Raw genomic sequence first — 27,209 nt, forward strand, 5'->3', positions numbered from 1 at the left:
ATTTCACGGGGTGTTTAATGTCACAAGATAATTGAAAAAGATAAGGAAACTGCCAGACTTGAGGTTCAGAAGCTCAACTCACTGTCTCTCATGTTCTCCCATGTCCACTGGTCGTTTTTGAAAAAATTATGCCGTTTGATTTCGTCGACTCCATTCCGTCCTAACCGCACCTCCCTGGTGAGAGGAGATGAGATTATTTTGATTAAATAAACTTTTGTTTGCTTATTCATATGCAACTTAACAGTGCTGAATACAATATCAGTTTTAACTCCTAAGCTCCTAATAAAATAAGGTTAAAAAAAAATCTAATCTTTATGATATTGTTATCAAATTATCATCTAATGTTTTCAGATGGATATGAAATAGATGATCATAATTTAATCCTAATGCATGACCTCAATTCAATGCTTTGTAGCTATTAATATTCCTAGTATGAAAAAAAAACCCAATCATAATGCAAGAACGAGCAGTTTGATGGATTTTAGAAAATATCAAAACTGGCGTAAATGTAAGTCTAAGAAATTTTTCATTGCAAGCCAGACAAACGTATGGTCACTTAGAAGATCTCGCAATAAGCAAGCCTTATTCGCCTCGTTCACATCTGCAGCACAAATGTGAGGATCAGACTTCACACTGGTGTTTAATACTTCAGGTACGGCTTTCGTTAAAATCCCTAACCTCAACAGTAGGAAGCGATGTTTGCACCAGTCACGTCAATTCTATAAAATGCTATAAAAAAGTTTTTCAGTGGCTGATATTTTTTCGGGGGTTTTTTGCATGCAAACCTGTCTGTGAGGAAAGCGCAGATGAGGCTTTTTGCATCCTTTGAGATGTCGCTGTCATCGGGGAAGGTCAGGGCATTCTTGTGATTCATGATCTTGCTGTAGGTGCCCACCAGAGAGTCGGCGTAGAACGGCGTGTCACCTGAGGAAACGGTAAACAACACAGACCATTATTCTTCTGAATGTCTTCTCTATTCCTAGCTCTGTGACCTCGCATTCTTTCAAATTTGTCTTTGCCTTTATGCAGTTTAGTTTCTGAAAATTTAAAGTGGAGCCAAATTGCTCCAAGTACCGTGCCAGGAGGTCCCCTCTGGTTGTAGCTTTTAACAGACAAGAGCACCCTGGGGGTTCGAAATGTGAGGATAAGAGGACTGCCCATCACAAAATAATGCCAAGACAACGTGGTTTTCTGAAGAAATTGAACAATGTGCATTTCGATGCACAAGCCATTGGTTTACATAGCACATAATATTTTTAAAAAGTTGCTCAAGTTACATTTAAGAAACAAGTATAGAGTAAGCAAGCGTTAGAAGCCATTTTTTGCTTTTGTTAAGTCTACGTTAAATAAAAAGGTTTGCTTGCTTGTTTGTTCGTTTTTTTTTTCCAGAAAAGAGATTGCTAGAGTTAGAGGGTCAAATTAAGACAGAAGAGATGTGCAGTCGATTCATGAAGATGGATAAAGACTCGGATTGAGTCATTCCAGCAGGAGGGAACGATTATTTTAAAAAGTCTATGTCCATTTATAAGTGAGTTTGTGATGGCACAATAAAGCGAACGCAAGTGACCGGTTTGTTTCACTACATGAAGTCACTGAATGAGGAGAAATGCCTGTTTCCTTATTCGTATAGCAGAAAGTGTGAATAATAAAAGTGTGAACAATAACAGTGGTGAATTACTGTATGCAAGAAACTCACCGACGAGCATCTCATACAGGAAGACCCCCACAGACCACCAGTCACACTCTCGGCCATAGTAACCGTCTCCTCCCTGCGACTTCAGTACCTCTGGAGAAATATAGTCTGGAGTTCCTACGGCCGTGTCACATCGTACCATGCCATCCTGAGAGCGAGGAAAACAAAAGAAGAGCAGAACTGAAAGAGCAAGCTTCGGGTTTGTTGCTCCTGTCCTTCACAGAGTTCAACAGCGCGCGTCTTTCTCACAACTAAAACAGACGGGATAGAATGTACTTAAAGGGTTCACGGTTCGCTCAAAAAAATGAAAAAGATAAGACGCAGGACGCAGACAGCAAACGGTTGAGAGCGTCTTATCATGTGTTGGATGAGAAACAAAACAGACTAACTTAAAAGAACTAACGTAAAGAAGAACATTCAGGAGTAAATGTCAGCTCTGTTTCACCTCAAAATGACTTTATTTGATTTAACATTTTGGAATAAATTATTTACAATAGTTCTGTATCCCTCTGTTTGTTCATTTGTTCTGTCAGGAGCCTTTAAATCTCTTTTGTAATAGATATGCTAATAAATCAAGAACAAAGTATTTATAGCTGTATTTATAAACTGCTTAATAATGACTATTAATGTTGGAACCATGCTTTATAAAGGATGAAATGACTATTTACTAATGCTTACCTAATGATTCACAGTGTGTAGTTATTATAAAGTGTTTTCCTACTATGGAAGTCAATGGCGACCCAAAACAGCCTGGTTACAAACGTTCTTCAAAATATCTTAGTTAATGTTCGGAAGAGCAAACAGGCCTCATGCAGGCTTAGAACTACTCGAGGTTGAGTAAATGATGACAGACTCCTACGAAATTGAGTAGCTTTGCACAACCCCGAGTACCTTGTTCATTTTCATGCAGGTCCCAAAGTCTGCCAGCTTCAAGTGCCCCGTCTTGTCTAGCAACATGTTGTCAGGCTTCACATCCCTGAGACAAATGTTAAGCGAAAAACACACAGGTTATTTTCAACATTTCAAGCTCACCAGCAGAAACAAGGAAAGGGTTGTTAAATGTCTGAATGAGACCTGTGAATGAAGCCCATGGAGTGGATGCAGTCCAGTGCCAGCACAACCTCAGCAGTGTAGAAACGAGCCCACTTCTCAGGCACGTCGTAGTTGCTCATTAGGTTAACCAGGTCTCCTCCTGGCATATACTCCATCACCATGTAGAGGTAGCGGTTGTCCTGGAATGCATAAAACAGCTGGACGACAAAAAGAAAAAAAAAATTAATTCATACTTATTGATACATGTTTTAAGAAAGCGTAATACATGATATATGGCAAGAGGAATGGCAAATAGACATGCATAACCAATGGTTATAATTATAATAATTCTTTTAAAATCTCATTATGACAAATGTTGGCTTAAAAAAGCCTGACAAGAACAACTGAACTGGGTTTAACAGATTTAAGTCAGGTTTTAAATTTGAAGTAAATACAAGTTTGATTAAATAGCAGTTTAAAAGATAGCTAGAAAGCTAGAAAAGATACAGCAAACCAAAGTTTGTAATACGCCACAAGATTAATTTTTTTTTTTTTACAAAAAAGTAGAAAGAATATTTATGTATTTATTAATAGAAGTGTGCGATATTTTATCATCTACGATTGTTGTTTTAATGGTGAGTGAGCTGACATTATCAAATATGTTACCGTAATATCACACAAGCAAGAATGCTGTTTTACCAAATATGTTTATCCACCATTTTAACAAACAAGGAGTTAATATTGAGAGAATTACAGTTTAGAAGCAGTAGTGTAGTAGTACTGTTTTTTTGTTGTTTTACCAATGATAATAGTTTAAAACAATCTGTGCGTAATTCCAGTGTTTCGTACCTAAATGTGTTTTTGAATGAATCTTTTGAGTCAATGATTCCATGATCCATTCATAAAGACCGCTTCAAATCTAAGTGTACGAATCATCCGAATGAATGAATCTTCAACGAATCACTCATTAAGACAGAGACTCGCTGCCAACTACTGGTGGTTCTAGTGTCATTTATATCCAGGTAAGGACCACCAGCACAAAAAAAAACAGCTAAATGATTAGTTGTCGTTATCAAAAGAATGGAGATACTATTTTTTTGTCAATGCACACGACAACCTCATTGCTAAATTGCTAAGAGATGCATGGCACATGAAAACAAAAATCATTCTCAAATCAGCTCCAAAAAAAATCTAATTGAATAGAATCGTAGTCTGAAGCTAAAAAGAAGAGAAAAAGTGATATTCATACCTGTACTACCCAGTTACTGTTGGCAAAGGCCATAATATCCCTCTCTTCCCAGAAGAAAGCAGAGTCCGACCTCTTGATCATCTCAAACTTGCTGAGCAGCTTCATGGCGTACACTTTCCTCGTGGCTTTGTGCCTCACCTACCGAACACAGAGAAAGGGAACGTGAACAGGGTTTGTTATTTACTTTACTTTCCCTGGACTATGACATTCAAGTAAAGCAAACAGTACAGAATATAACGCTCTTATAACTACTACTGCAATCACACTACGACACGCAGAGGATAATTTAAGAGAAAATGAGCAGAAATACGGATCTCTTCTAAAAGAAATACGAAGTAAACAGCATTGTTTCTCAAAATGTGCACAATAATGAACTATATGCCCTAACGGATGTTGTCTTGTGAAGCCATGTGATCACAAATAAACATGCATCTTATTCATATAGCTACCAACTAATTTTGCACTCCTGAAAAGAAATGAACAGATTTTATGACAAATAGTGGGCAAATATCAAAGCTAGAGTCCTAAATCATTGATACACAACGATAAACAGATTAATTAAGAATGTCCTGGTCATAACATCCCTTCTCAATACACTATACAGCGCTCTTCATGCTGAACAGTGTCACAGTTTTAGCTATGCATCCATTTAAAAATTGCATGTCTTAAGTCAAATTAAATCCCGTACGGCAGATAAACTGATACGCCCACCAGCACTAATATGGTATGATTATTTTAAAAATCTTGGAAGTACAATTAGCGGCCATTCTCCATTCATGGCACTACTTTTTTATGTAGATGTGCACACGTTTTGTTTTGTGTCAAAGATAAAAGAGCTTAAACTTTTACACACTCAAAGTCAGTACTAAAACAGTGGACCAATCAGAAGACCCCGGAGGAGGAGCATACGCCGAGAGCTTTCGTTTACAGTAGGCGTGGCATAAAATGGCAGAGGAGGCATTCTGCACTGCACTTAAAAAAAAAAACTCAAAAATAAAACAAGGTTTCAGATTCAAATATATGAAGAAAATAGAGTTAAAGAGTTAAAAAAAAGTGTATAGTTTAGAGACCAATTCTTAGTGTTGGCCAGGGCTGTCTAAATGTCTTCATTTTGTACTTGATTATAAATATTTAAATTATATTAAAATTTAAAAGGCAAGATTTTTGAATTTTGGCTTCTCTGCTGAGGCCAAAGAGGGTGTATTAAGCAAAAATATTACTAATGCGTGGCTTTTCCATTTAAAAACAGGAGATGCAGTGGGATTTTTGCCTTCAAATGTGGATTTTTATTTTTAATTTGACACATATTCGAAATTCTACTTTTATTTGACAGCCCCACTATTAACTATCTGCTTATTAGAGTGAACAACCTAGCGTATATATTAATGCCTTAATCTGCACGACCGTATTATAGATCCTTGAACCAGACTTTAACAACGACATAAATTATTAATTTTGTAAATTTGTCCCAACACTGGGCGATATATATTCTGAAAACGGAAGTAACGCTCAGTACACTTACCAGCTGTACTTCTCCAAATGCCCCTCGTCCTATGACCTTTACCACTTCGTAGTCCTCTGCTTTCATACGAAGCTCCCGAATTTTGCTGATTGTGTCCTTATCTAGAAACAAAAACACACCGTCACCCTTAGTGCAATTAAAAAGCAATTTAGAGAGTCTCGCGCCTCTACGTAAGTGCAGTTGACCGCGTGAACATATCCTCAGACGACCCTGCATACATCACGACCCCGTGCACTGCTGAGGGCCCTAAAGGCTTCATCTAACACGGCTCTGCTTCCCGAGGGGACAGATAACATTCAGCCTTCGCTGATCGAGAAGCATGAGCGGATGGGGCGGAGGGACCTCCAAGTTCAACGGATTTAAAAATACCACAGAGGAACAATACGATCTGGATCGCAAAGAGAAGCCAGCGATCGAACTCAATCTCGGTTATGAGAAGGGATAGAAGAAATCCCACATTATTCGCAGGAACATTAGGGAAGGATTTACGATGCTGGACAGCTAGCAAAACATTTCGGGGAAAGAAAACAGTGGAGGACTAGAGTTGATATTCTTTAGCAGTTTGCTTCTAAACAGCGGCGATCAGAGGAACATTCATTTCCATGAGCACAAAAACACTGATTCTCAGATGCACGGCGATTTATTTTTTTAACGATTAGTTAAAGTTTGGCATTATTGCGCCAAACTTGCTTACAGCTTCTAAACAGAGGGAACAAAACATCTCGCGTGTCAAAAAAGACCTCGACCTGCTGCTGTCCAGGAGAAAATACTGCTATGATTATGTTAGCGTTCCGCTTCAATGAGGAAAACACTTCAACATTTATGCTGGCATTCAATAATTGTGCTATTCATAATGTCGCTAGGCATGACAAACTAAATCATGGGATCAAGACTGTTGATTATGTTCAATATTTTGCTCAGCATTAGCAGCATAGACTATGAGGGCTAATAATCTTCTGAAGGTATCTGATTTGTTCTGTCTGTTTACTTGGTGAACACTCACACTGAACAGATAAAAGTGAACTTTAGTATGTCACCATCTGTCACAAGATGAAAGCCGTTTGGTATTTAATGCAATTACCAACAGTGATTATGAGTTTTAGGTCTGTTCCTCACACAAAACTGACATTTTTGAGTAATTATTTAGACTGCCTGTCTGATACGTGGCTTGTAATGATTAGGTTTAAGTATGGAGTTATTAGACATTCAATATATTACAATAAGGTCCATTAATTAACATGAACTAAGAATGAACAATACTTTTATTTAAAAAATATATTAACCTGACATTAACCTGACTCTGAGCTAACATGAATAAACAATGTATTTTACAACAATTAACAACGCTTAATAAATACTGTAATAAATGTAATGTACATTATTTGTTCATGTTAGTTTATACATTAATGTTAACAAATGACCTTATTGTAAAGCGTTACCAAAATGTCTAAACGGTGTAATGCAAATAAAATTGTGGCAGCTCAAATTGTATTCAAAACATATATGCCATAATAACAAAATTATATTTTGCATGCTTTAGGTCTCTTCTAATAGTAATAGCAAAACAGGCAATCTCTGTAGTTACAACTTACAAATAAATACCAAAATAATAAGAAATAAATAAAATCTATGCTGTGTAAAATAAACAAATATAAATATAAAATATATATAAATATAATATATATATAAATATAAATATAAAATATATATCAATATAAATATAAAATATAAATATATATATATATATATATATATATATATATATATATATATATATATATATATATATAAATATATAAATATATATAAATATATATATATAAATTCCCAAATCATACAATGATATGCCTCCACTGAGAGAATATGACGTGTGTCTCCACCATACAGTGCCAAAGTCCTTTTGTTAATGAATTCTTGGAGAGACCAAACAGTGTCTGACAGAAAGTACTGACCCCAAAACCAAACCCCTTCACAGCTAACAGCTTCAAACAGCTTCAAACGAGCTCCACATGAAATACTTACATCTATTCAAGAAGTTATCGATGCTTTTGTTTTTCCTCAGGGCCGGAAAATCAAGGTCGTAAACCAGAGCATCCAGACTGTCCTGGAAATAAGAAAAAAACAAAAGGCATACATTACTTCGATGAAATGTGAATTTTGGTGCTTCTGAGCAGTACGTGTCGTCGATTTTACTAGGAACCAAATACACTTGAATGACCAGCAAAAAATGTGCAATTTTACTGCAAACTAAAATGAATGAATGTGCAGTGTCCTGTTAAAATGCAGTGTAGTTGCTTTCATTCCATCTGTATCTATCTATTCATCCGTTTAAAAACAAATAATGTTAAGTAGCGGCCTTGTGCTGAACACTGTTGGGAAGGTTACTTTGGAAAATGTAATGGGTTCTAGATTACAAGTTACCCTATTTAAAGTGTAATAGCAGTAACTTTTCAATTACTTTATTAATGTAACCGATTACTTTTGAATGTCTAATTAACGTCTCACTTTTTCAAACATTTTCACCACGCAGGGTTAACCTCATTACTGTCAGACTTCCAAACTCCTTCATCACTTCAATTAAGACGACGCAATGTGAACACAACCACCAAAATTTGGCTTCAGCACCACCTTTCGCACTGAGATTCAATGCAGATTTATAAGAAGTAGTTTACTGGTGCTTAGCATAACCACATCTAACAATGCTTTGGGGGGAAAAAAAGTGCATTTAAATAAAATAAATACATTTTTGTAAATAAATAAAAGAATACACGTCAACCCAAATATGATTATCTGTTAAGCATGTGTTCTATTCTCTGTACTAAACTCCTGAAACGTAACTTTTTCGTAAGTAACCGTAATTTAACTACACATTTTTTCTTAGTAACTTTAAATTTACATTTATTTAAATTGCGTAACGCTCACATGTAACTCATTACTCTTCGACAGCGGTGCTGAAATGCTGTAAACTATTAGTCATCCACGCTCCGTGACCCACACTGACAAAGCAGAAACAGGTCTGTGATCGATTGACAATGCTAATGTATTAAAAAGAAAGAACTGAAATGTGCACGCAAACAGAAAGTAGGAGAAGCAAACTGACTTCTCTTTCCCGTCTTATTGTTTTAACAATGCGCAAGTTGACAATGAGAATGCCGCTCACTTTGTAAACCAATCGTTGCTGACTTCACTAGCGTTGTGAGTGAACCTGAAGGAATATGTTAAATATGTTAAAGCAATAAAAGGCATGTGGTAAGGTTGGTCTGAATTGAGGCTGAACAAACGGCACACTTGACTCAGAGATCCAGGATTACAGTAGATTAAGATTAAGCCTGTTGATGTCACTTATGCCAGTGCTAACCTGGTTAGATCGGTCTGTAGTTTCTTTACTGTGAGGTCAGGTGATGGGCGTTTATATACACGGCTAGTCGAATGGCTGGAATAATACGTTTCGTTTTTGAAAAGAAGCCTTTTTATGGTCATCAAAGCTCCATTTATTATGCATTTATCAAAAAGTAAAAACAGTAACATTGTATTTTGTATTTTATGTATTTTAAAATGTCACTTCTGTGATGTAAAGTTCAATTTTTATTTTATATATATATATATATATATATATATATATATATATATATATATATATATATATATAAAAAAAAAAAAAAAAATATATATATATATATATATATATATATATATATATATATATATATATATATATATATAATAAATTTATTTATTTTAAATTATTTTTAATTTTTTTATTATTATTATTATTGTACAGACTTTAGGGCTCAACGTACATATTTTCTAATAAAAATTGCAAGACTAAAAAAATTTAAATTGAAGAATTCCAGATTTGCTGTACTTGATTGCAACTGGCTAAGCCTTGACCAAGATTTTGTGATTATAATAATATTAAATGGTTATTATTATTATTAAAAACCTAAACGTAATAATAACATGATAATTGCTTTAATAGCTATATTCGAGGCACTCTGAGAAGCTCCTCTCGTGTAACACCACGGTCACGCTTCACTCAAAAACATTTCTTAAATTAAATATGGCAGCTTTGTGATTTGATAAAGCCAAACCGTGATTCGGTTTTATTTCAGCTAATTTCGCGAGCCCTACGACAAGGTCTCTTTTTTGCATTCTAAGCAATAGATTCTGCCGTTACTCCAAGGGTGACACCAACAATTCAGTACTTCATTAAACTGCAGATGAAAGCAGATGCGACTTTTTCCAAGAGGAAACGTACGATGTGTTCTTTAGGGATGGAACGATTCTCCACATTGGGGTAAGCATATTATACCAGACGTTAGTGCATTGGATCAGTGCACTCTCTTAAAGTGACAGCACTTAAAAACTAAACCACCGACTAAAACTGCGATACAACTGCTCCACGTCTAGCGTTCTTCTACGAGATTTCGCAACATCGACGCAACAAGTGCAAGAGACTCACCACTTGTTGTTTGTTAAAGGTTATTTTTCGTCAATTGAATTATTTCCATTTTAAATTCACACTATGCATACGGACAGAAGAAAAAAATTCATTTTAAGTCTTGGAAATCGAATCGTTCGAATCGACCCTTTTCCCAACTTTCCAAACCCTGCGCGAACTCGGAGATAATAACAAACCTCCCCTTTCAGTAACGTATGTTTGCATAACATCCTGCCACAGAGAACTCTGGCCGGCCGCAGTGGCATTCCGCAGCAGGACCGTACACGTCAGAGAGCTATTTTAAGAATGCAGCCAAACAAGCTCCCGACAAAGTGAAGGAAAAAACAGCCGAGACCACAGTCAGAAAGTGAACAGGGCCTTATTTCTAATTAACACCTCTCAGCGGCCATCGAGGCATTACTTGGTCTGAAGAAAACCTAAAGAAGGTGGTCTTTGAAGAGGAAAACCGTCCAAAATCCAAAGCCGTTAAACACCGTAAAAACAAACAGACCTAGTTTCCATTCTTTTCTCACGTCTTTAGGAACTACAGATTGGACTGGTGTTAATACAAACTGCAACACAGCTTCACCCGAGAGAAAGTGGCTGGCGTCAAAGCATCCCATATGTATGTGTAATCAAAACTACAGCGTCATATTTATTTACATTCACTGCCGTCGCATCCGGTGCTTACAACACAGCCTTCAGCGCACCAAGGCCACGGACGCTCAGAGGAGTTTCAATGAGTCGGTGAGCTGGAGAAATCTGCTCAAAACGCTTTTGTTCAGCACGGGTTCACTGATTGAGTTACACTTTCATGCATCCTGCGTCATAACCAGATAAAGTGTAGGCAGAATGGGAATAAGAGCTTCATTATGAAGGGTGGAGTCAGCCGCGTTTATCGTAACGAGGGGTTTCGCCAAAGCTCAGAACTAGAAAATAAATAAAAATAAATTACAACTTTTTTTTCAAGCCATCATTCAAAAAAAAAAGAAAAAAAAGAAGAAGAAACAAACAGCAACAGAAGGTTTAACATGCCACATCTGATGAAGCTCCAATAAAAACACAAACTAGGAAATGTTCTCATGCATTGTGTGCGTTTACATTGTTTATCATATTTCCTCACAATCTGATTTTGTCTCAGCATGAGAAAATTATTATTATTTCCTTTTAGTTTAAACCAGACGAGACTGTGTCACAGCACAAACATAATCAAAATAACGGAAAAAAAAAAAAACATAATAAAAATAATTATATATATATAATATTTATTATAATAATAATAATATATATATATATATATATATATATATATATATATATATATATATATATATATATATATATTATTATTTTACATTAAGGAGTATGCTAATCTGTGCTTCTTTATTTTCCTATTTGTTTGGCTAAAAAATTGATGTTTCATAATTATTTGTTCCTCACTCTTGACTTGGAAAAATCAAGTCAAGAACGAGGAACAAGTCATTTTTAAACGTATAACATTTTTTAAAAATGTATTCATATTTAAACTTTGCTTTATTTTGAATTTTTGTTTTATATTAGGCATATAGCACAGTGTGTTTTTATTCATTTTGTTAATAGACGTTCTATGTTCTGCGTTGTGTTCTGCTGTTGCTCGAATTGAAGCAATCGATGTTGACTGGCAGCTAATGTAAGAGTTTTCTTTTCTTGAGGTAAACAAACTAAAAGCAAACAACTGAAAAACTGACGCAAAAAGCCCAGCGTGCTTCTCATGAAGAGTTATCAAAGTATTGTTTAGATTGCAAACCTTTATTTTCATTGCATGTAAAAATGTAAGTAATTTAATATCTCTCATGGAAATGCAACTATTTTCTACATTCACACTAATAAAACCACAGATATTTAATTTATTATCTGGCTTGCTGCTCAGGCAAAAAAAGGGCAAAAATTGCCATTAGGAATTAATAAATTTATCTGATTTAAATGTAAAAATATATATATATATATTATACAGATAAACAAAAATAACAGCCGTGTAGCCTGCTTTCTTTTCGATTAGATTGGATTACTATTAGCCTATTATGAGCACCATTATTTCTGCAAGCTCCACACTTTCAGGCATGAGCTCAATTAGTCTTCTTTTTGCATATATATGATATACTGCAGCCCAGCCCAAAGATCTCACAGCATTCCTGAGCACTGTAATTAAAGGACAGAGATTGTTCATTGTAAATTAGAACATGCACCATATTTATGAATGAATGCAACACACACACACACAGCTATCTAATCTGAGGTTTACAGTGTGTTTGTGAATCCTGAGGAGAGTTTTTAGGAAGATCTATTTTACATGCAAATTACTCCTAATAGTTTCATGAATAAGGCTCAGTCCTTTTAGAGCTGCTTTACATCAGAATTTGAATTGGTCTCATATTTAATGAGGTTTGCATCACTGATTCGACTTCTGTTTATCACGGTGAATCTGTTACAATACAATGTGTTGTATAAAGGTGACCAACTAATATATATATATATATATATATATATATATATATATATATATATATATATATATATATATATATATATATATATATATATATATATATAAAATATGCATGTAAAAAATGCAAAAAAAAAAAAAAAAAAAAAAAATTCACACAGTTCTCGTCAAGCTAAACACATTTCAAGCTCAAAGTCGTACGCTCCAGTCAACAGGAAGTCAGACATTTTAGATTTTGTAAAGAGTGCATGCAATAAACTTCCTAGGGAGGAGTTAAAAAAATCCTCTTAGACACCAAACTTGGTGAACATGATGCCAAAATATTGAAAACACTAAAATGCTAATGGATTTTTCATTTCTAATCACGTATCAGCCATGACAAGAAGAGAGTTTGGTGACTTAAAAAAAATAATAATTAAAAAAATAAAAATATCCAGTATGTAACCAGCTCAATGCAGTATTTTCCTAAAAACAATTAGGAAAATTAAAAACGGTCAAGCAAGCTCCACTTGGTAAGCGTATATTGCTTAAACGTTAGGGGAAAATCTGTGGAAGCATTTTCCAGCCATCCCATCATTAACACACACACACACACACACACACACACACACACACACACACACACACACACACACACACACACACACACACACACATAATATCAGTGCAGTGAAGTGCCTCTCGTTCCCCACTGCCATCTCACACCCAAGAGAAACCAAAATGAGCTCTCAAAAGGAAGTGGGATCTCCATCAACGGACTCTCTGTTCCAGTGACAAAACGTGAAGCTTACGCTGAAGATTAGAAGATTTAACATTAGCTTCAGGTACAGAAAGGACTCTGCTGCTGCCGTAGTCACTAAAGGGCAATCTCTACACTAATGTGTATAGTACAAAACTCTCCAAAAGAAAAAGAAAAACTCACACTACAAGAGCAGCGATTGGTCGCTTTTTATTCTTTTCGCAAAAAAGGTAAACAGAAGTACTTATCAAATTACCTATTTAACAAAGCAATAGTGACCACGTAATGAAAACGGTTAAATCGCACTTGAGTTGTGAGACATCACCGATTCAAAATATTCCTTTTTGTTTCAATATTTCGGAAAGTCCTGCGTCGGATTGTGCCTCGTTTCTAAACAAATGCATGATAAAATGAAGTGAATGCAGGGTCAAGTTCATTAAAAATGAAGTGCAGGTTTATCGTTTGGTTTCTGCGTAGACCTGCATAGGGCGGGGCTAAACAGGCAGTCACGTGAATCAGTGGGCGGGGCTAAACAGGCGGTGATGCGTAATCTGTGGGCGGGGCCAAACAGGCAGCATGTGAAGCAGGAGCTGATCGCGTCTCGGCGGTAAGTCGTTTTGACAGACTTCAATATAAGCCGCTCTTAGAATGACTTGAGTTATGAAACTTACAGGACGTTTCTAACGGTGCAATGACCTCATACGTGTCAAAAGATCAAGGGAAATTTGATTAAAACGGCCTTTACCCCTTCTTTTTTTTTTTTACGTTATTTCTGAACATATAGAATGCGTTTAAGACAATGCATGCTTTCTTATTCCATCTTTTCTGCACAAATGAATGTTTTAGAAATACACCACGAGTTGCGGTATGGGTCTTCACTCGGGATGCTAAACGGGCCGGAGCCAGCATCCTCAAGACAATGGAAAAACCTAGTTTGAAAGTGGATGATAAAAGATTTTGAAACAGTCTTTTCTTAAGAATGGAAATGATATTTCGCTTCACCTACCTGCCATAAAAATCACGGCTTCGACCTTCTCAGATGCCCTGCGTGCATTAGCCGTGCTTCGCTGCACACGTGCCGGAGACAGCATCGCGGCCGAGACGCTTTCTCTACACGCATTCTTATGCAATCTTGCATCTTTGTGCTCGTCGTCATCCGACGAAGTTCAATTCAAGTTCTTAAGAACACAGCAGCAGAGGACGCTTGAAGATACACTGATGCGCATCAAACACGGGCTTGATAGAAACTTAGTCTACTCTGGAATCCAGGATTGTTCTTTGCTTGCTTTCTGAAATTAAACTGCCGTGCTCGCCTCACAATCACCTACTGCTTAAACAAGAACCCACGAAACCACAGAAGGGAGTTTCTCTAGTAATTATGTGACATAAAGCATGAGAAAGCCCGGAAGTCTTTATTCAGTTAACACAACCTCAGGGCGAGGAAACAAATCTGCTGGTGAGAGGTGCTGAGGAAGTGCCAAACAACTCCAACATGCACACTCAAAAAAATGTATATTATAACCTCATTAACATCTGGATATTGCTGTAATAATATGAATGATTATAACAGAATGACGTGACCACGTAAGGCTTAAACAGAAGTGACACGTGACAACTAAACCACTAATCCAGATCTGTTGTGAGGAAAAGGCCTGGTCTGAAGAGTACTTGTCGTGTGTGTCAATGCCTGCCGTCAACTGTCTGGTTTCCTACGTTCTTCAAAAGCACTGTTCGAGAGCAGAACAAGCCCTCCGTGTCCCTGAAACCTTTAACGCATTCAAAATACGGTGTGCATATAAATGCTAAATATATGAAGAAAATTAAATCTTCTTACAGCTTTAAGAGCGCTTATAACAACTGGTTAACCAACACTAAGAATTCTGACGAATCATACAACCAGGTACACATCATTTAAAAAAAGAAGTTAAGTATTTAAGTCATTAAAAAAAAAAAAAAAAAAAAAAGGTGCATAGTAAAAAAAAAAAATATGATACACAAAGCAAAAATGTAAAAATATATATATAAATAATTTTATATAAGGGAAAAAAAAATGTGTATAAGTTTTATCATTACATTCATAAATAGGCCTAAAGTAAAATGTAAACACTTGTTTTAAATTTTTAAATAAAACATCCATTACTACTATTCCCATAATTTCCATTATTTTATTATTAAAATTGTACAGTATTAAACAGATGCTCATTATTTATGTTTAAAGAAAAGTCATTAAATTAAGTCAACTGGAGTATTTAATATTTCTGTGGATAATACATGACCTTATAATATCACTAGTGAGCACAAGTCCTCCATAAAAGTACAATTTGTACATGATACTTAGCACTTTTTTTTTTTTAAATTTACTTGAGGTTTTTTTTTTTTATTGCACCTATTTTTATTTATAATTATTTTCATTGCTTGGATATTTTCAGAAAATAATATAAATGATAAAAGATCACAATATCTAGATATCATATTATTATATACAATATTAAGTACGGTCTCGACTATCAATTGTATGTGAGACTGCAAGGCTAGGGCTAAAAACAATAGCCTAAGTTTTTTATAAACTGTAAAAAAGAAAAAAAAAAATCATCGTCATCTGCTGTAGACATCCAATGGTCCATTTAGTTAGTGTTTCATATGTTTATTTTTCCAAATGACTTAAACTTGTTTTAAATCTGGGATCAAGTCCTGCTATTCATAATTCACCAACCTATTTTTTCCAAACTGCAAATCTGTACCTCTAACCACAAGAATATACATGGGCCATAAAACGCAACGCACACACACACACACACACACACACACACACACACACACACACACACACACACACACACACACACACGGGGGCCCCCTGTGGGTCGTCCAAGACAAGAGGTTTTTTGATCAGCGGGGGATTTTATTAAGAGGTGGGTGGGTATGGCGTCCGCTGGAGGGAGGGGTGAGCAAAGGACTCCATTCAGTGATCAGCCACAGCTTCTGAAGGGCAAAAACAACACTCTCGTGTTCAGAGGCCCGGGAGCTCGTCTCCAAAGATCATTACCATTCATCCTCAGCCTAGCTCGTGTCAGGAAAGAGCCCCGTCATCCAACCAATTGGGCTGATACTGCTCTCCTCAATTCAAAGAACAGACTTCTGTTCTCTTGCCTTGGAAGGACGTGAGGACCCAGAATGCATTTTTGTAAGAAATGCAACGCATTTTGATCTTATGGATGCTCAGCTGAATCAAAGTAGTCGGGTGTAAATCAGATGCCTATTAATATTTTCACAGCTTTCAGGACTGCGAGATCAAAACAACACATAAAAGTGCGGCAAGTCGAGAACATAGGTTGCCACTTAACAGAAACGCCAGCCATTGAATTGAGGAAAAAAACGATGGAAGTCAATGGCTGCCATCAGCTGTTTGCTTACCCCATTTCTCAAAAACATGATGAATATTTGAATTTTTTCTATTAGGGTGTGTTAGAGCTGGGCAGTATATATATATTTCACATGACATATTCATGCGCATCTTGTCAGTAATTGGCTGTAAATGTCCATCACCGGTTTTCAAATGGATCTACGGCTCTGTCCAACAACTCCCACTCCATTTGAAAAAAGATTTACCGCTAATCAAAGAACTAGATGTGCATTAGTATATAGTGCGATGTTTTTTTCCCCGGCTCTAGGGCGTGGCGTTACGCGACTATGAAATGGATTTATGCATTCGATTTTAAATGAATCCGTACAAACACATAGGTTTCGCCATTTTGACTTCACAAGCGACACCGGTGAACCAGTTCGAACGCTACGGCGAACGCTAGAGGAAAACGTGCAGGATTTATTTACTGTATAATGCTGCTGACGCACAATTAAAATACACAAATAACCGACAGTAGCTCGTGTGTTTTTAACGTAAACTTGTGTGCGAATGAGAATTTAGTTTAGTCCTCACGTGCTGTGTCCTTCAGACGTATCCACCCAGAAAAACTAATATGGTTTAAAATGCATGATTTCCACACAATACACAAGTGAGCAGGGAATAGAAGCTCATTTGCATTTAAAGAAACAGGCACCAATATCAGTGTTTCTGGTTCTACTCACAAAAATAGGCATTTTCAAAATAACAATTAAAAATTTTGTTTGAAATTGTCATTATGTCCCTTAACTTAGTTCTTGCTATTTTTATAGTCAAGTCAACGTTATCTATATTAAAACGACCTCTGCAATCGAAAGAAACGGTTCTTTATGATATCAATGCGGCGTTTAATAATGAAGACTTATTAAGATAGTAATTTTCCCGATGCCAAGTGCGCTAAATTATGAACGACTTATATTGACCCGATTCTTCCAAATAGGTTTAAATTCACCGACATTTGAAATCATATTCTCAAAAAGCGGTTGAGGGCCACAAATTAGGTCAGTGTGCGGTGAGAAATGTTGAAAATGTAATTTCTGACACATTCCTCCAGGAATGTAAAGTCAGAGGAAAATATAACATAAGCTGGAAACACTGATGCCGGTCGCCGAGAGCGTGGCAGAGCCTGCTGGCCAGGGAACCACAAGAAATGCTCATGAGCTTCCCAAGCACAAAGTGGCTTTGATCGGCCAGCTGCCCCGAGGTGCGCGCCGTCCCAGCCTCTCTGAACGCCGGAGCTTCCTTAGACATGTCACATCTCGAACTGCGGCTCTGATAGGAAGTATCAGAGGCGGATACGGGGACAGGTGAGGCGATACACATGGAAAAGACGGGTAAGAACAGGCCGGCGGTGAAAGCTTCAGATGGAGAAAACAAAAGTAGCTCTGCTCTTTCTATTTGCTCTTTGTGAGAGCGAGAGCTTTAGGCCTTTACAATTGCATTTCATTTTATTTATAACTTGAGCGATCGACTTCACAGCCATTATAAAAGGATCTTTTAAGAAAAGGCATTACAATGTAGGAGTTTGCGGTTGAAATACTATACATAATTTACAGTTTAAAGTACAGTCCGCCCCAAAATTGTAATTCTTTCATCATTTACTCGACCATAGGTTGAATGCTGAATGATGGTAACAAACAGTTGCCAGCAGCCATTGACTTTTTTGTATTTTTCTACCCCTTTAAGAAAAGGTCATTTTTATTGCGTATTTTTACTAATCCCTTACTTGAATTAGCGATGGATGGCTTATTTTGACTGTGCCGGTGTCTTTCATTCAAACGGCACTGATATGCACACGCTTTTTAAGCTTTTAATCTATAGTCTTTAGTTTTCTGTTGATGAGTGAACTTCACTAAACAATATTTTTAGTGTAGCTGACAGTAATTGCAGTAAGCGTTGCTCTTTGTCATTGCCTTTGATATCAAAAAAGTCTCCGCTTTCAAATCGTGTCCACTTTATCATGAAATACAAGCAATAAATGTGTTTTTCACCTCTTCCGGGCAGCAGCATCAGTTCAAGCAACACGTGAAGCAATCCTGTCATGCTTTCTATTAGTCACCAAATAAACATGAATGAACATCGGAAAGTGTGCTGAAAGAAACAGCTGAACTCATCGAAATCTCTCCTGTCTTTGTTCATTCAGCGTTAAGGTGTCAATAAAACATCTACAAAAAAGAAAAGTTATTTTTACATTAGCCACTCAATGCTAGTAAGAAAGCAAAATAACTCGAGGGGCATTTTTGTAAATATGCAACTATATTACATATTATATTTCTATTTGAACCGTTCATTCATTAATGTACGTTCAAATAAAGTTGTCGTTCTGTTTTTATTACAGCCATAATATAATGTTTATATTGCAAAGGCATATAAAAGCATACACATTATTCAGTTATTGAAAGTATGATCTTCAAACTGCCTCTTTCAAACGTTTTTGGAGAGCTTAAAATTAAAAAATTGGCACCAAAGTGAAAAAAAGAAAAGAAAAAAGATTCATTAATAAACCAGGAAGGCTTACTACTTTAGGAGCTTCACTAGCGACAATATTGATGTGTGTGTCCACCAATCAGCAATGCTGAACGCATAGTAATATCTGTCAGTGGAGGAACATCTCAAAGTGACCGTAGAATCATTATATATATATATGATTCGTGTTCACCCTAATCATGCGTGTAGTTCAGTTACTGGTAGCTTGAGAAACTTGGGCTCTAGAAGCCAATAGAGCTCTAACAATGACCGTCAAATAATGCAGAAATAGATCTGCCTTGTTTGCAGATAAAATAAACCTACCGAGCACACATAGATTATGCAACAAGTTTAAATACTACATCACCACATCACACGACCACTACATAATGATCTACACCGACTGCGTGCATAGACCGCATTTTGCCTTGAGGCAGTTCATTTTTTTCCCAAGACTCTCCTGAAGAGGAATCCATTGCTCTGTCAGACTCATCTGAACAATCAAATGTTATTTGCTAACACGATATTTGTAGAGAACAGCTTTCTCAGAACGCTAAACGAATTCAATTGAATAGTTGTATGGGTATCCTGATCACATGGTTTGCCTGAGGTGCGACGTTTGATCAAGATTAGTTGGTATTGGGGCTGGAAGTTGTCGCACATTGTCACATAAAGAGTCATGTGAAGACCGCTCCATTTCACGCCTCAAAAATATATTCTTTCTGCTTTTGTCTTTAAAAACGATACGGTATGAGGAGTGTTTTAAGAATCACCGAGCTAAAACAACCATCGAGGAGCAAATCTCGCTCACATTTCTAATCGTATCTACAGTTTCTTTAGCTTAAAAAGACAAATAAATAAAAATGCTATTAAAATGTAATAAATTACAAAGCATCCATGCAGGAAAACCCAGCGGAAATCAACACCTAGGCCTATTTGTTTCATATCAAATGATCCTGTTTTATTATCTCCAGCTTCCCTCAAACATTAAATGTGGTTTTGATGAACTTTGTGGATACAGTGTAGCACGACAGATTGCTCTATCCACCTTAGATCATCTCTATTTACTACTAGATATAGTACAAAAAAAACCTAACATCACATAACCTTTTTGTAATTTAGAAACATCTCAATTAGCAGGAAATACACACGTCCAAAACGATATGCACATTTTTGTGGTATGCAAAATATTGCAGTGTACGTCTTATTGTGATGATTTCGTGTCTAGTACGGTGGTGTGTGTTTAATACGTTTCAGTTTGAACTCCTTTCCTGGCTTTCCTTGGGTTTTAAAAAGCCTGTAAGCGTTGTGTGTGTTTTACTTTCGCTTTTAAATGTGTGGCAATTCGTCAACAAGCAGGTGCGTGCTTTTAGTGTGTTTGAGTTTTCCCTCACTTTTAAATAGCCTGGTTTAAAAAAAGAAATGTGCGCAATTTACTTCCACTTTTACGTTAGCGGCAATTCAACATCGATAGCTTGAATTCAATTCAAGCAACAACGCAGAACATAGAACTTGTATTCACAAAGCGAATAAAATACACCATATATAACACCTAATATAAATTAAAATCACTTAAAATTATGTTTTTCATTCTATTGTACAGTTTTTACCACTTTTTATAAATCCCAGTAAGTGATGAATTATTTTCGCAAAATCTGTATGATTCAACTATTGCTTGCTGGCATACTTTTTAACTGTAATTGAGTATCTACAATATTAATAAATATTATTTTTATAATAATAAATAGAATTTTTTAATATATTTTTTTACTATATATATATATATATATATATATATATATGTTGGTGAATTTAATATTCACCAACAGATATTTGATCACAGTGAATGTTTTTGTGCTGTCTCCTCTCTGCGGTGTTGACACACGCGTACAAGCGCTCATTCAGTAAAGATTTACTATCAGGACGGACATTTATGCAAAAATGGAAATGCTCATAATGTTGTCATAAAACTTCACATTTCTCAATACCTATTTAACTATTTTAAAATAAAAGTCTGAAATAAGTCAAATTATTTAATCAATGCTATTTATAAATAAATAATTCACATATTTTTTCTATAAATTAAATAAGTATTGCTTTCAAAAAATAAATTATGTCAGTAAAAAAAAATTAATGACAATAATAATGGAAACAAATAAACAAATAAGCTACCAGAACCAATGCATGGATCTGCTGTATTGATATTTCTTTTTCTTTTTTTTTGCCGTCCATTAGGATGTCGAAACGGAAACTTTGTGTACTTTGCAGCATGAAATATAAAACTTTTGTCTGAAGGGTGAATGGATTATATACAGAAACCAAGCAAAAAGCGCTCTCTTCGTAGTAAATGCGAAAACACCTGTTATAATAAAAAAATGTTATGCACAATAAATCCTTTAATTACCCAACGTCATTAAAATAAAAAGGCATACACTGAACAAATTGATTCGGACTTAAAGCTTCTGATTGGCCACTGCATTTACATGCTCAACAAACTGTTTGTGATTGGCTGGTATTGTATGTAAGTATGTAAGTATTAACAAGTTGGGAAGAATGGGTTTGTTCAGGACATCGCTCGTGTGTCTCAGAGATTTCTTCAGGTCTAAATAATGCTTCTGATACCACGAGAAGTCTACTGCACAGGCAAATATCCCCTCACGGAGCTCTTTGTAGCTGAATTCTTCATATCTGACAAAAGTTTTAAACTAGGTGTAGGAGTTAAAAAAGGAAAAAGTATTGGTAACGCTTTATTTTAAGGTTACAGCCATTAGTTGCTCATCAGCATGTGTATTGCTAGGATATTAGCCACTTATTAGTGCTAATTAAGCACATATTAATGACTCTACCCAATAACTAAACTAAACTGTTAATAAACAGCCAATTAAGAACGCATTGAGGGAAAAGTTAATAGTTAACAAGCGTTAGTTAATCTAAAGCCTTCTTAATCATAGTCTGCACAGATGACCTCTACCACCAGCAACCCTCAGCAAATCTCTACAAGTTTCAAATAAAAACATGCATTTTATTGGCACTGTATTAAAAAAGGTTCATGTGTCTTAGACGTTCACTTTTAAACTACATGCCGTATGTACGCATCTTGAAAAAAAAAAAGTAAATAAACTGGATACCATTGTATTTAAAATGCATTTCCCACACTTTACAGACAGTTCCCACAACCCTGGTTTAAAGCCTTTCAAGCTAATATTTTAATATTGCAATATCATATAAATTAAAAAATGATGCGATTTCGTGATGCGCTTTACCTTAAGTCGCCTCTTTTCTTTCCGATCACACCGAGGACATTATTTAAAATCACTCATTTTTAAAACCTCTTCCTTTCTTTAGACTTCGACAGAGACCTGTCCGGGTGGTATTAGTATAAAAGTGCAAAAAGTGCTTTGTACCTTTTTTTACCTGCAAATGGCGTACGCTGGTACCTAAACGGTTCATACAGGACCCTGTGAAAGATTTGATACCCTTCTTCTTCTTCTTCTGAGAGCGCAGCGTGCCCACCTCGTTCATCACTACTACAGCACTCCCTTTCTCTCTAGTGTCATGAAACACTATAGATATACGGCCTTCCTCAGCTCCAACGGCAGCATGAACTGAGGGTTTATATACACAAGTCAAATTTAAGACTATTTAAGATCTTATTAATACCACTTTTTGTATGAAAATTAAGACTTGTAATGGAAAAACGCATTGTATCACATGCATGTGTGTAATATTTAATGCGTTTAATGTCAAATAAAAACAAAATATCATCGCTATATACAGTACAGACCAAAAGTTTGGACACACCTTCTCATTCAAAGAGTTTTCTTTATTTTCATGACTATGAAAATTGTAGATTCACGCTGAAGGCAGCAAAACTATGAATTAACACATGTGGAATTGTATACATAAAAAAGTGTGAAACAACTGAAAATATGTCTATATTCTAGGTTCTTCAAAGTAGCCACCTTTTGCTTTGATTACTGCTTTGCACACTCTTGGCTTTCTCTTGATGAGCTTCAAGAGGTAGTCACCTGAAATGGTCTTCACTTCACAGTTGTGCCCTGTCAGGTTTAATAAGTGGGATTTCTTGCCTTATAAATGGGGTTGGGACCAGATTAGAGATTAGAGACCAGGTCAATGCCACACAGAGTTCTAACAGCAGAAACATCTCTAGAACAACTGTTAAGAGACTGTGTGAATCAGGCCTTCATGGAAGAATATCTGCTAGGAAACCACTGCTAAGGACAGGCAACAAGCAGAAGAGATTTGTTTGGGCTAAAGAACACAAGGAATGGACATTAGACCAGTGGAGATCTAATGTCCAAATTTGAGATCTTTGGTTCCAACCACCGTGTGAACGGATGGACTCTACATGCCTGGTTCCCACCGTGAAGCATGGAGGAGGAGGCGTGATGGTGTGGGGGTGCTTTGCTGGTGACACTGTTGGGGATTTATTCAAAATTGAAGGCATACTGAACCAGCATGGCTACCACAGCATCTTGCAGTGGCATGCTATTCCATCCGGTTTGCGTTTAGTTGCACCATCATTTAATTTTCTACAGGACAATGACCTCAAACACACCTCCAGGTTGTGTAAGGGCTATTTGACCAAGGAGAAGAGTGATGGGGTGCTGCGCCAGATGACCTGGCCTCCACAGTCACCGGACCTGAACCCAATCAGGTGGTTTGGGGCGAGCTGGACCGCAGAGTGAAGGCAAAAGGGCCAACAAGTGCTAAACATCTCTGGGAACTCCTTCAAGACTGTTGGAAGACCATTTCAGGTGACTACCTCTTGAAGCTCATCAAGAGAAAGCCAAGAGTGTGCAAAGCAGTAATCAAAGCAAAAGGTAGCTACTTTGAAGAACCTAGAATATAGACATATTTACAGTTGTTTCACACTTTTTTTTTCCACAATTCCACATGTGTTAATTCATAGTTTTGATGCCTTCAGTGTGAATCTTATAGTCATGAAAATAAAGAAAACTCTTTGAATGAGAAGGTGTGTCCAAACTTTTGGTCTGTACTGTATATATATCTCAAGTATACGTGAATATTTCCTGCTGATATGAAAACCTCCGGCACCATCAAGATATTTGGTGGCGTAAACAATTTATTCATATTTACTCATTCACATTTAAGCTTTTACATATTTTTATTCACCTTTAAAAAGGCCTGTTTCTTTAACCTTTCTAAACGCGTGCATCGCCTTTCACGTTAAATTATTGCAATTTATCAACGAATTCTAAAGGAGTGACTTAATCCGACTGGTATCGTTTACAATAAATGACGTTTCAATACATTTATGAATATACAAACACGAGATGCGTGTGTGAGAGGAATACTTGACGCAGTAAACTACCAGCAGGTGCGTGCAGGTCACTTAACGAGTCATTCGTTCATCCGATTCGCTCAAAATGATGAATCGTGGCGCGCGACGAGCTTGAAAACCGTGCAATACGCCGATTACAAAACAAAACGGTAAATAAAGTGTCCGACAGTAGTATATGTAGCTAACTACTTGTTTACTAAACTAAAATAAATGTTACGTTTGCAACTGGGAGAATATTCAGCAAAAAGCACGCCTTTTATTTATACCTCGGTGGGGATTTTTTTAAGGGCGACAAACCCGATACCAGAAATACACAGCCCACTATCAATGGCAACGCAAAGGTACGCACAATTTGTACAGGTAAATAAAGATAGAAATCTTTTGTTGATTTTAGCGGAGCAGGAATGCTGTGTGGACAAATCAGAAGTAAAAACCAGAACTATCTGCTGTATAGCTATTAGTTACATACCAAAAAAAATCAAACAGGCTTATGTATGGTCATAGTAGCCCTACATAAACATACATATATAAATATATACATATACACACACACATACATAACTATGCATAACTCAATGCATTACTGCAAAATCCATTGACCTGAACTTATTACAGATGCTGTCCATGTCTACTGTACTCATATTTATTCGTTGTTCATTTTAGCTTTTACATATATTAATATGCATATTTTCATTCACCTTTTATACCCATCTACGTCTACCCATACATAACTACCGTCTGATTCAATGCATTACTGTCTAAATTCCACCGACCTGAACTTATTACAGACGCTGTCCGTGTCTGAAAAAAGACTGTACAGGAAGTGTCACTGATGTCACTTAATAACTAAAGCAGTGAAAGTTTCAATGCAAAGCGAGATGTAACACCTATCATAAAAATAAACGAACAAATCTGTGCGCCCGAGCTCAAATTGCTTTTTTTTTATTATTATTATTCTCAATGCAAACTGCATGTAAACACAAGGCACGGATGCAACTTTGGCCTAGTGGTTAAAGAGCCAAAAAGTGGATTCAAGCCCTCAATGGACCATCAAGAAACGCAATGCACAGCTATTTTTTTAGTCACTATTTAATGCATCGCACGCAAACAAAAGTGTCACCAATGCAAGCAAATATCTAGAAATGTTGCTCGCACTCGAGCTGGAGGACGCCACCGAGCATCATTCCTCTACTGTACTGCAGATACAGCACTATTTTACTGTACTGCACTAGTTTAACACTTCGTGCTGACCTCATTGTACACAGTTCTCCAAACACAACAAGAGCACTTACCAGCAGACAGTCTGTGTTGATCTCCGACTTGGGATCCTTCAGCATGGCATCGATCTTCTCGAAGCGAGCTGTCAAACTTTCTCCAGCAGACATGTTCATAACCGATCGGACCGATTAGATTCAGACGTGTGCAGGAGACGCGAGTTACCGGCTAAGATTAGCAAATTAACTCGCTAACTTCCTCTGCCCTCACGAAGCAACAAGCGCTAGTTTGATCGAAGCGACGTTTTGTGTCTCGCTGCCTTAATATCGCTCTCGTTGAATCGCATACAACACCGAGAGACGACAAAAAGCCACATTTTCGAAACAAAACAACAACGGGACGAGACGTCGGATTAGTCCATGACAACTTGGCGAACACAAAAAAAGCGGCGGCAGCAGATTACACCGGGCTAAGCTAATTTAGCTTCAGGAGACGTGAGGGGAACGGGCTCGTTTAAAACACGCGAACCGACCGCATTCACGCGAAAAGAAGCGATAAAACGAACGCTGCGGAGTTAGCATGCGGCCACACGGAATTAAGTCAACTTTCTCCGGGCCTCTGTCCATAAAAGCTCGCCAGGCCGAACGAGTCTGACAGCTGCAAAGTGAGAAGTTGCGGGGAGAAAGAAAAAAAAAACTTCGCCGTACAAATTTCGATGAGTTAAAACAAGATCCTGGTTAAAACGATTCTTTGCGAATCCCCCGCTGCGGTAAATCTCTCTTGGTCCGCGTGCCGGCTTTTACTTTCCCGACAAGTTTGTAATCCACGATGCTCTGAGTGTGCGGAGAAACCGAGCTTTGACGATGCTGCTATTCAAAAAAAAAAAAATACTGGGTGCCCGATTTTCTCCCACTGCCTGACCAACATGTCCGCCTTCCTGTTGAAACACCCCAGAGTCAACTTCGAAACCGCTTCAACTGCGCATGCGCAGCTCTCTCTCTCTCTCTCTCTCTCTCTCTCTCTCTCTCTCTCTCTCTCTCTCTCTCTCGCGTTTCAGTAATAACGATATCCGTTTTTCAACAGTTTTTTTTATGTTTTCGAACAACGATATTCTGCTCGCCACGCTCGAATCTCACTATTTAAAAGAACTGCTTTGTGTCTGAATATATTTAAACAAGTTATTAATTGCTGCGATCAAAGCTGCATTTCCAGCATCATTACCCCAGTCTTCAGTGTCGCACGACCCTTCAGAAATCAATATGTTGATCTGCTGTATCGTATATTATTATAATTCGGATATTATCAATAAATAGATTTATGTCACGATTCTTTGACGAACATAACGAAAACTTTTGTTATGCACAATACCATTTTTTACCAATTTTGTTCTTCTTCACTATTTGTGCTCATCAAAGAACCTGTATTTTTTAAAGCGAATCAGAAAATTAGAATGATTTCTGAAGGATCGTGTGGCTGGAGTAATTACGCTAAATACTTAGCTTTAAAATCGCAGGAATGAATGATATTTTAAAACAAAATATTTTAAAAGCACAGAACAAAATTCCAAAAATCGCAGATGGACAGTGATTATTCTTTTTAAATATTGTTAAAATATTAGTGTCTGGGACGCTGTAAGCATGGAGA

The 27,209-nt window shown here is 36.7% G+C and overlaps 1 protein-coding gene across 3 annotated transcripts in view; it reads right to left on the reverse strand.

Moving 5' to 3' along the window:
* Positions 1 to 26,524, reverse strand: part of rock1 (Rho-associated, coiled-coil containing protein kinase 1) — a 47,735-nt gene extending 21,211 nt beyond the window's left edge. For 2 of the 3 annotated variants that reach the window (XM_043257596.1, XM_043257588.1), the window contains exons 1-9: positions 25,643 to 26,523; positions 7,519 to 7,600; positions 5,497 to 5,597; positions 3,975 to 4,112; positions 2,768 to 2,943; positions 2,585 to 2,669; positions 1,697 to 1,841; positions 786 to 924; positions 83 to 174 (exon numbers count right to left, since the gene is read on the reverse strand). In XM_043257596.1, the coding sequence (XP_043113531.1) occupies positions 83 to 174; positions 786 to 924; positions 1,697 to 1,841; positions 2,585 to 2,669; positions 2,768 to 2,943; positions 3,975 to 4,112; positions 5,497 to 5,597; positions 7,519 to 7,600; positions 25,643 to 25,741 (1,057 nt within the window). In that variant the 5' untranslated portion in view covers positions 25,742 to 26,523. Of the gene's footprint in view, positions 1 to 82; positions 175 to 785; positions 925 to 1,696; positions 1,842 to 2,584; positions 2,670 to 2,767; positions 2,944 to 3,974; positions 4,113 to 5,496; positions 5,598 to 7,518; positions 7,601 to 25,642 lie in introns of all 3 variants that reach the window. The other variant, XM_043257605.1, reaches the window with a different exon arrangement.
* Between the last annotated feature and the right edge of the window lie 685 nt (positions 26,525 to 27,209).

Source organism: Puntigrus tetrazona, chromosome 2 (assembly GCF_018831695.1).
Source record: "Puntigrus tetrazona isolate hp1 chromosome 2, ASM1883169v1, whole genome shotgun sequence".
Lineage (NCBI taxonomy): Eukaryota > Metazoa > Chordata > Actinopteri > Cypriniformes > Cyprinidae > Puntigrus > Puntigrus tetrazona.